This window comes from Oryza brachyantha, chromosome 4 (genome assembly GCF_000231095.2).
Source record: "Oryza brachyantha chromosome 4, ObraRS2, whole genome shotgun sequence".
Classification (NCBI taxonomy): domain Eukaryota; kingdom Viridiplantae; phylum Streptophyta; class Magnoliopsida; order Poales; family Poaceae; genus Oryza; species Oryza brachyantha.
Window position 1 is genome coordinate 11,332,351 of NC_023166.2, and position 9,769 is coordinate 11,342,119.

At 37.9% G+C, this 9,769-nt stretch overlaps 1 protein-coding gene across 3 annotated transcripts; it reads right to left on the reverse strand.

The window, feature by feature from the left end:
* Positions 1 to 5,202: 5,202 nt before the first annotated feature.
* Positions 5,203 to 8,912, reverse strand: LOC102719761 (putative 12-oxophytodienoate reductase 11). Of its 3 annotated transcripts, XM_015836676.1 has the most exons (6): positions 8,691 to 8,912; positions 8,439 to 8,606; positions 7,138 to 7,278; positions 6,892 to 7,022; positions 6,426 to 6,602; positions 5,203 to 6,243 (listed from the first exon to the last, which is right to left on the reverse strand). In XM_015836676.1, the coding sequence occupies exons 2-6, from the start codon at positions 8,510 to 8,512 to the stop codon at positions 5,651 to 5,653; spliced, it is 1,116 nt and encodes a 371-aa protein (XP_015692162.1). In that variant the 5' UTR covers positions 8,513 to 8,606; positions 8,691 to 8,912; the 3' UTR covers positions 5,203 to 5,650. The 3 variants fall into 3 exon arrangements, with proteins under 3 accessions (XP_015692162.1, XP_015692164.1, XP_015692165.1); XM_015836678.1 differs by lacking the exon at positions 8,691 to 8,912 and having other exon boundaries at positions 6,892 to 7,273; positions 8,439 to 8,524; XM_015836679.2 differs by lacking the exon at positions 8,691 to 8,912 and having other exon boundaries at positions 6,892 to 7,199; positions 8,439 to 8,518.
* Between the last annotated feature and the right edge of the window lie 857 nt (positions 8,913 to 9,769).

Consider the following 9,769-nt stretch of genomic DNA (forward strand, 5'->3'; position numbering starts at 1 on the left):
CTGCACCTAGCCAAAAATGTGTGCTGTTACCTAAAAAAAAAAGGTTCAATGGAACATGCAATTTTCATCTCCAAGGCCCAAAGATCCTGTGTAGCTGATGATGGAACATGCAATTTCTCATGTCAGCCACTGCCTGCAACATGGTCAGTTAATCCATCCTCCATGGGGATTGAAGGGGATCACTTACAACCCCAAGGCAACATGGTAAACGGGTGCAAGTTACTTTATAAGTGTATAAAAGTTGTTCCAATGAGTTAAATTCATATTGTCTCGTGCTAGCTCATCCTAGATAGTCAAGTGGTCCATGAATAATGAATATTTAGTGAGGAATATGTCTCATACAAAGTCATTTGCACTTTACATTGTTAAGAATTTGTTCTACTTTGAAAGGTCAGATTAACATTATATAATCTACCATTCCTTTCTCCTAATTCATCTTCTCATTGCCGCCATAATATGCCTAACAATTGTATAAAATAGGATTGCCACAATATATATTCCACAAATCCTTCTGAAGAGTTAAACAAAGGGGGAATGAACAATACTTAGAGATCAAGCCACCACTAGAATGCTACTCCCTCTATTTCAGTGGTGGATTTAGCCAACGAGATTAGGGAATGCTACTCCCTCTGTTTCAGTGGCGGATCTAGCCAACGAGATTAGGGAGGTCTGAACAAATTAGATAGAGTTTCAGCCCCTGTTTATTTTTGCCATAAAATTTTAGGAGGGTAATCATGGGAGCTCCAATAAATTTGACGGGGTAGTGGGGGCTCGAGACCCGCCGTCCCATGTTGGATCCGCCACTGCTCTGTTTTACGATGCAGTACTTTTTAGCCATGTCTAGATTTATCTTTGATCGATGTATATATTTTAAAAGTCTTAATAGTGAAATGGGTGTAGTATTTGGTTTTCAGGCCAACACCTTTATACAATCTAGTTTTTTCAACGAACAAAAGAAAATGGTGCTCCATTGGCACCATCCATAGTTATTGTCAAGCTTCATTCGGAATAATCAAAGAAGAAACACGATTGTGAAGAAAAAATGTATCTGCTGATCAGCATATCTCAGCCCAGTGATTAGTACCATAGTTTATTTAAAGCGAGTTGCACTAAAAACTAATTCATCCAATAGACCAAAACCTCCCATGCCCTCGTTCCGGAATTGGCAAGTACCAGAAGAATAAAGCTTGCACTGGTGTGGAATATTACAGGTGGTCATCTTTCGTCGGTTCGGAGGAAAAGCGAAATGATATATTTATAAATAAAAAAATTATATATATATGTTATTAGTGATTTAAAAGCAAAGGCTGGAAAATAAACTCTGATAAAAAATCTCAAAATCGACTACAAATTTAAGGCTAAAATATTAAATTTTGGTTTATAAGCATAAACAAAATTAAAAAGATGGGACTGTATAAATACACACAAATCAAGCGGTTAATTAATTACTCACAGGAGTCCAGGACCACTCTTCGTGCCTATTTTTCAATAATAAGCTTGTGTAAGCATACACTTTAGCTCTTAATCAATTTGTGCATGAATATCTGACTAAGACTAAGAAAAATGCAGGCATAATTCAAGAATCTTAACTGATCACAACCAAAGAAAAACAGTATGCCATATGGGCCCATGATTGAAGCTTACCAGGACCACCCCTTTAATGATCCCTTTGCTTTAGACCTAGATTCCAAACAAGTTGTTTCCAAGTTTAATTAATTATTATGGAAGCAATCACATTACAGGGGTACATCAGTGCAATCATCTCAGTCATTAATCAAATCTTGGGACCGCCAATGAAACCTTAGAATCAACGAATCTAGTTAACATAGGACATGCATTTATGTAAGATTTTAAAATAACACAATTGTTCCTCTATTATCAACTCTTTTGTTGATAGGAATCCATCCTTTGTGCACCACCACCCTTATATGTGAATGCCTTGCTTGCCTTTTGTATTCGTATAGTTCTACAACTTCCTAAGTTTCAAAGCATGCTATTTTTCCTTTTCTTTTTAGATAAAAGATTGTTCTTAATAACCTGTTGCAACACAAGTATATTTAGTGCGCGCGTGTGTATACACACACACACACAGTTGGTCACTACAGAGCAGCAGAAAGAATTCCCAAAAATATTTTTTCAATTCAATAAAGATGCACCACTTAAGCATAAACATAACTATGATAAAAACTTCAAAATAAACTCCAAATTTAAGATTAAAAATTTAAATCTTTCTTATAAATTTAAGCAAAAACGAAAAGATAAGGGTGTATATCTCCTTTAAGCTACAGGAGAATGGTGTGACAGCATGTTGTATTCTTCTAAGTCATAATTATCTCATTATAGTAATTATTGCTGGTTGGTGCCCGTTGTTTTTTTATCGGCAAGGGTTTCCAAGTAAAACCCCATGTCTCCACCTTACGTCTATTTTCCTAAAAAAGGGTGACTCTGCTTATTCATCGTAATAATGCCTTACCTAACAAAGGGTGACTCTGTTTATTCATCATAATAATGCCTTAGCATTGCTCTAGTGAGTTGGACCAAAAACAAACAAAGATAATAATAATGGACAATAGAAAAAACTCTAAGTAATTTCTTTTGTCTCCCTTTTCTAACCCTATCCAATGATGCTATAAGTTCACTTAAGAAGACTAGCCTATGTTGCCTGATATCAGGGGGAAAATCAAATGACATATTTACAAATAAAAAATAATTTATGAATAAAATTTTTAAATACGTGTTTTTAGCGATCTTAAAGCCAATATAAAAAAACTACGATAAAACCCCAAAGTCTACTCATAACTTAAGGTTATAAGTTTAAATTTTAGCTTATAAGCATAAACAGAAACCAAAAGACAAGGCCACAGGTAAAAGAAACAACAAAGGCTACCAACCAACCACTATCCTTCATGTTGAAGTACCGACCACCGAGGAAAAATGTCAGCAGGCTCACCAATATTAATTCAACATAATAAGAAAAGTATTTTTATAATCTTTGAGTAGGTATAGGGAGATACCAAAATTTTAATGTAAAATTTGGTATCTTAGAAAAAATTTTGGTATATCTTGGTGCCTTCTCAAGGGCTATAAAATTGCTCTAATAAGAATTTCAAGTAAGCACAGAATGCCAACCAATTACTATCTTTCCTCTTGAGGTACCAAGGAAGAACTGTGGCTACCAATAGTAAGTCATCTTTTGAAACATGCGGATTTTTGCTGATTCCTGGTAGCATTGAACTAGTTTACCTATAACGAAAAGTTCCTATGAAGTTCTTACATTCCAGAGAAACTTTACAGGCTTACTCATTAAATACAATAACTAAAAAGGAACAGGGATGGATATATAAGGGTATTGTGACTTGTGAGAAGAACGTGCTAAGTCTGCTATGAAATATGAAACACACCCTGCATTTGTGAACAAGATCATTAAAAAAAATTATTCCTAACCTATTCATGCTTCCTGAAATCTATGTAAAGCACATTCTGTCTGAAAATCATTATTTACTTATTCTAAATAGCAGGCTAAGGTGTTTAGTGATTGATCTGCTCAAATAGCTAATAGTGCGCTAAATGAAGCTATAGTGGCTAAATTATACTCCCTCCATCTCTAAATATTTGATGCCGTTGACTTTTTTTATATAGGTTTGACTATGTCTTATTCAAAAAATTTACATAATTATTAATTATTTTTATATCATTTTATTTATTGTTAAATATACTTTTATACATATATATAGTTTTACATATTTTTTTAAAATTCTTAAATAAGACGAATAGTTAAATATATATAAAAAAGTAAACGGCGTAAACCTTTAGAGACGGAGGGAGTATATGATAGCAAATAGCTACAACCTTTTTAAAAAGCTACAGCCAGAGATAGTGGCAGCTAGAGCCCGAGATTTAAAACCCTAATCTCTACTGAACGAGATTAAGGGCTGATGAGCACACCACGAGTACGAATTTATCCCCATTCACCGAAAGACGGGGGCACTCCCGCTCTATCAACAGCTACGCATAGTACCAAAATTATTTCCATTTCTGGAAGCAGAAAATTTGTTTAGCCTCGCCAAAATCATTCTGGTTACCCTGCGATAGTACGCCAGTTTTCACCGTTCTGGAAATTTAGCATACTGCAGTATCTTTTATTCTTCATACAGTTAAATCCAGAACTAGACACTAGAAAATTTCAGAAATCACGACTAACGTGCCAAACAAATTCTTTCAAGGGCTTTGCCCAACCATAATTAAGCAAACAGAGGCAGACATGACAGTTTGTTGGTTCATTGAATGATCCCATGTTTTAGTTACACTAAAAATTCCATGTATGCAGATGCTGTAGGAGAATAATTGTTGGAAAACTGCAGGTATGTGAAAGAATATATTAACATAAAGCAGATTTTCGATGAGATACATATCTTTGTTGACCAGTAAACAAGCGGCCAAGACGACAGTGTGATTGTAGCTGTGCAGTGTGGATTCATTATGATACAAACGGTCACTGTATATCTTCCTTGAAAATGGTACTTTGTCAACAAAAGAAAAAGCAGAGAAAGAGAGAGGAATGTGACAGCTATTGTGCTATAAAATTACATAATACTCTCCATGTTCCATATTATAAGACTTTTTTAGATGTATCTAGATTCATCTATATATCAGGATATATGTTTTGTATATGTGTCTAGATTCATTAGCACATAAATAAATCTAGATAAGACTAAAAAGTGGGAACGGTTAGGAAAACTAAGACAAACAACACTTTAAATTCCAAAGTAAGCTCTCTAACACCTCCAAGATGCTAAAGGCACCACATGCATTGCTTAGTAGCTTTCATTTTTATATTAGGACCTGTAATGCTTCTCATTTACTTTATCCTGGCACCCTCCCAGTGGTGATATCTACGAAACCACTATTAAAGCTAAGCATGATATTCTCTTAATCCACAAACCTGGCTTCTACCAGCAACAAGTTCTAATAACTTACTTACTAGATGGCTCTATCGAGTAGTACAGGGAATTATGGTTCAAAACATGCTTAAGCTATTACTTTCATGATAAGATCGAGTGTCTAGTGGATGATGAATCATTTCGTAAAGGACTGAAAATTAGGCCTTTGAGATTTTCATAACACAACAAAAGTTTGTGGGCAGTATGACCCGCCAATCAGTAACTATCAGGAAAGCAGTTCAGAATTTCAGGACAAAAGGAATTCTGAAACATGAAACATGCTAAGCTAGTAATGGCAGTCTGCTTACATGCAACCAACATGTTCCACTTGTTATTTCAACCATACTATCATATCCCAGTCAGTGAAATATATTTCACGATACTCAAAAAAGTTTTGCAGTCACTGACAAATTTTATCACCCACAGTTAACCATCTGAATAACTGTGAGAACACATTTGGGAGCAAAAGGAGACAGGCAAGCCCCAAGAGATTATATGGCTCACTATAGTTGCATGTAAACTAAATTGAATTCTCAACAGATGAACAACTGCTTCACTTATCTTTATTTTTCCCTTTTATTCACACGCAGTGCTGAAATTGCTGTAGTGACATTATTTTATCAATGCTTTGCCACTACACATGATAGCTAAGCATCCAGATCAATGGCCGTATTCCTTTCATCCTACCAATACAGTACCGAAAGGCACATTCAGACATCTGATGGAAGAAAAGGATAGTCAGTGTACCCAATAACTGGATCAGAGATGTAGAAAGTCTCTCTGTTGTACTTGTTGAGAGGAGCATCTATCTCAAACCTCCGAGGCAAATCAGGATTGGACAAAAACAAGCGCCCGTAAGCAACCAAATCTGCATAGCCAGTGGACACTGCTTTATTTCCATCCTCCTGAGTGTATCCACCAGCGGCTATGAATGTTCCCTTGAAAGCATTCCTGATCGGACCAAGACTGTAGGGGGTTTCAAACTTTTCACCAAGTTTTGCCATCCGAGGCTCCACCATGTGACAGTAGAGAATTCCTAACTTGTTTAGTGCATTTGCCATGTACAGACCTAGAGCTTCTGGATTTGAGTCTGATGCCTCTGAATAGCTGGCAAAGGGTGACAGCCTTATCCCAACCTTGTCAGCTCCAATTTCATCAACTACGGCTTGCGCCACTTCTAGCGCAAACCGGCAGCGATTTTCTAAGCTTCCACCGTATTTGTCAATGCGATCATTGACCTGATCTTTTAGAAACTGATCGATCAAATAACCATGAGCTCCATGGATTTCAACACCATCAAATCCTGCACACCACATGAAACATGAAGGTTAGATTGCCCTTTTCCTCAGGAGTCAAAACTAAGGATCTTGGTTTAAAGTTTAAACTACTAGATATTCATCAAATATTTAATGCAACAACTAAGATAATTTAAAATGATCCTAATCTAGATATGCAGTGTGCAACACATACTAGGAAGGTGCTTACCAGCGTCAATTGCATTTCTAGCTGCGACCCTGAAATCATTGACGATGGAAGGGATCTCATCAGTCTCTAATTGCCTAGGAGTTGAGAAAGTAGCCACATCTATGCCATTGGCTCTTACTGCAGGTTTCATTGACTTATTGGTGCTCGAAATTGGAGCCTGCCCATTAGGCTGAAAAGCTGCATAGTGATGTTGAACATATATTCGTAGGTTACATGGTTGGATACCATATAAAAAGGTGTACAGAAAATGAGCAAGCATTTGTCTACACAACTTCATTTAAAACAAATATGGCATAATTTACTCTGCAATGAGGGATCAGTGAAATGTGAATAATTATACAGTGTTTTACAAAGCATAGTCTCAAAATTTGGAAATCCAATTTAAAGGCTTTCCTGCTTGCAATTGCAATACCACAGTCAATTATATAGCTAGAGAACATGCTTATATCAGATGTAGTAGACGTACTGTTATTAGAGACTCTTCCTACGTGCCAAATCTGACAGAAAAATATTCCCCCTTTGGCATGAACACCATCTACGATTGGCTTCCATGCTTCAACTTGCTCCTTTGTCCAAATGCCAGGAGTATCTTTGTACCTTGAATGCATACGGCAACGTTCGATCTTTAAAGATTTCTGAATTTTCAAAAAGATAATTGAGCATGGCTTCTGGGATTTCAAGAAGCCATGGCCTAACAACCTAGGATAATCACCCTTGAGCAGTGTCGGAAATTCCAGTGGCTTCAGCAATTAAAAGGCCTCCTTTGGTTGTTCTCTGTTGATAGTAGAGAATGGCATGAGGCTGGGGAACATTACCATAGGATCGCTGCCTTGTCAGTGGTGCAAGAACTACCCTAGACAGACAAGTAACACTTTAGTAAAATATGAATGATTGCATAAACAAGAGCGACAGGTTTCTAGTTAGAGTGCAGGATTGCTGGATACACATCTTACCATTTTTTTGGAAAAAAAAACTCAAACGGAAGGTTTAAGATGGCCCAAGGCATTCGATTAAGGCAGCATCCTTTTGTTAGATGAAAATGAAAGATAAAAGATTATCTGATTTTTATGGTAGCTATTTCGTGGTATAAACAATAGAATTAATTACTAGAAGTTGAAAATCTACTTTAGAAATATGAGATAATCAACTTCTATATAAATAACTATTTCGTGGTATAAACAATATAATTAATTACTAAAAAGTTAAAAAATCTACTTTAAAAATATGAGATGGTCAACTTCTATATAGAAACTTTTTTCTAAAAAGTACATCATTTAGCAGTTTGGGAAACACGTATAACTTCTACTAGAATCTGCGAGGAGGGATTTTTTTTTGGTGGGAACCCAGGTCAGTGTCCCCTATAAGTGGGAGAATTTAGATTAGGCTCTACAACTGTGCTACAAGCGCGTTTGCTCATCTTACCATATGTTTTGAGAGAAATCATTGAATTTGTTGGGACTTAGTAGGGGGCATAAACCGACTATAAGAGAACTTGCAATTCTTCAGAAAACATCACATTTGTAATTTCCATTATTTGAGTCACCCATAATCGAGCCTTTCTGCTCAAAACCCGACCGATTACGTCATCGTTTCAGTACATATGTCTGTTCTTTTCACAGTAGAATAAGATACAAAATACGAATTCCAACTTGCCAAGAGCCAAAAGTGAAAAAGGTGAGGAAAAAAAATGAACGGGGGAGAATCTAGTGTCCTATGAACAACTATACAACAGTAGTGCTAATAACACAACATTCAGTAAACAAACACGACGAAACCACGATCCATCGTCCATGGATTTCCTCTCCCCTAAATGGTAAAAGGCAAGCTTACTATATTCTCTCCTCTCCAGAACGAGAATCAGCACCCGAACCCTGATGCCGCAGAGATGGATTTCAGACCTAACGAATCGACGCCAGTTGCAAATTTTTCATGTACTTATCATCTAACACAGGCTGGTCGGCAAATTGGGGATTGGAAAATTGGGGAAGAGAGGGAGAGAGAGAGAGGCTGAACCTGTGGGAAAGATCAAATCTTCCCATCTTGTAGGGGGTGAGGAGTGGTGCTGCGCTACCGCCGCCGCTGCTCATCTTCCTCCTCCCTCCTTGACCTGGCCCCCTCTCCCTCCCTCCCTCTCTCCCTTGTCTCCCCCCTTTGCAGGGCACCGGCACCTCTCTTTATGCTCTGCCAAGTTGAAAGATTAGAAATTTAGAGCTGTAAACTAATCTACAGCAGCAGCAGCAGGAGCTAGGTTCAAATTCAATGAACCTGGCGCCCGGCTTGTTCTTCTTCGTCCTCCGTCGCCTCGCTCGCCAGCGCCAGAAAAAAAGGAGGGAATAAATCCAGCAGCCCAGTTGAGTGAGATATACTACTAAACTAAAAAAGTTAGAACCCTGATGAACAAGCAGAGGATGCAGAGAGCGATTGGTGGAGGCTGTGGGTTCGTTCAATGAACCTGGTGGCCGCCTCGCGCTCGCGAAGTCGCGGGGGAGGACGAAAAGCTTTCGGAGTTGTCGTAGTTCTCGCTTAATGGTGACAGCGATGGTGAAGAACCAGAACCGTTTAATCCATGTCACCCACTTGTGAAAGACAAGTGATAAATCTATTCACACTCATACGTAAAAGTGACGAATAGTTATTTTTTTCCCCTCAGCTTCATCGTTACTCCATTTCTCTCGTATTACAGATCGATTTAAATTTATGGCATACTCTCTCCTTTCTTTTTTCGTTTGAATGATTATCCTTTTGCATCTACGTCAAACCATTTATTTTATTCAAATATATATAATTATTAGTTAGTTTGTTATGACTTGATTTACTGCTAGCTTTTATCCAAAATCAGGGCATCAAATAAAAAATAAAATATATATGGTTTTTTATATGGGTTAATTGGGAAAAAATATATTCGGGTCAGGCGATGGTTACCGGCGGGTAAAAATTAAAACCCGACCGCCACTATTAGGTAGTCGGGTAGCGGCCGGGTATGCCTACGGGTAAAATTTACGCCCACGCCCCTACCCATGGAGAAATTTAACTTTTTGCCACTCTTACGAGTGGTCAAAACAGATTTGTCAGTCGTTGTCTATGACACATGGGCTTTTCTGAGTCTACGACATGTGGATCCAGTGACAAATCTGTTATAAATATTGTAACAGTGACAAAAAGTTAAATGCCCCTACACCCATACCCATTAGGTCGGGTATCCGTGGGTAACCATACCCAGATGTAAAATTGTCATCCCTAACGACGACGACGGTCGAGGGGTGGTGGCCGGCTAGGGAGGCCGAGCTAGTTGGATTAGAGCGAGGGAGGTGAGGGGTGATGTGGGAGTGGAGGGAAGGGGGCAG

Bases quoted from the DNA above. Each gene is read 5' to 3' on its own strand.
- LOC102719761 (XM_015836676.1), bottom strand. From the start codon at position 8,512: ATGAGCAGCGGCGGCGGTAGCGCAGCACCACTCCTCACCCCCTACAAG. The intron at 7,279-8,438 runs GTTCAGCCTCTC...TTGTCTGTCTAG, and splicing joins AGATTTGATCTTTCCCACAG to GGTAGTTCTTGCACCACTGA. The intron at 7,023-7,137 runs GTGATTATCCTA...TATGCATTCAAG, and splicing joins ATTTCCGACACTGCTCAAGG to GTACAAAGATACTCCTGGCA.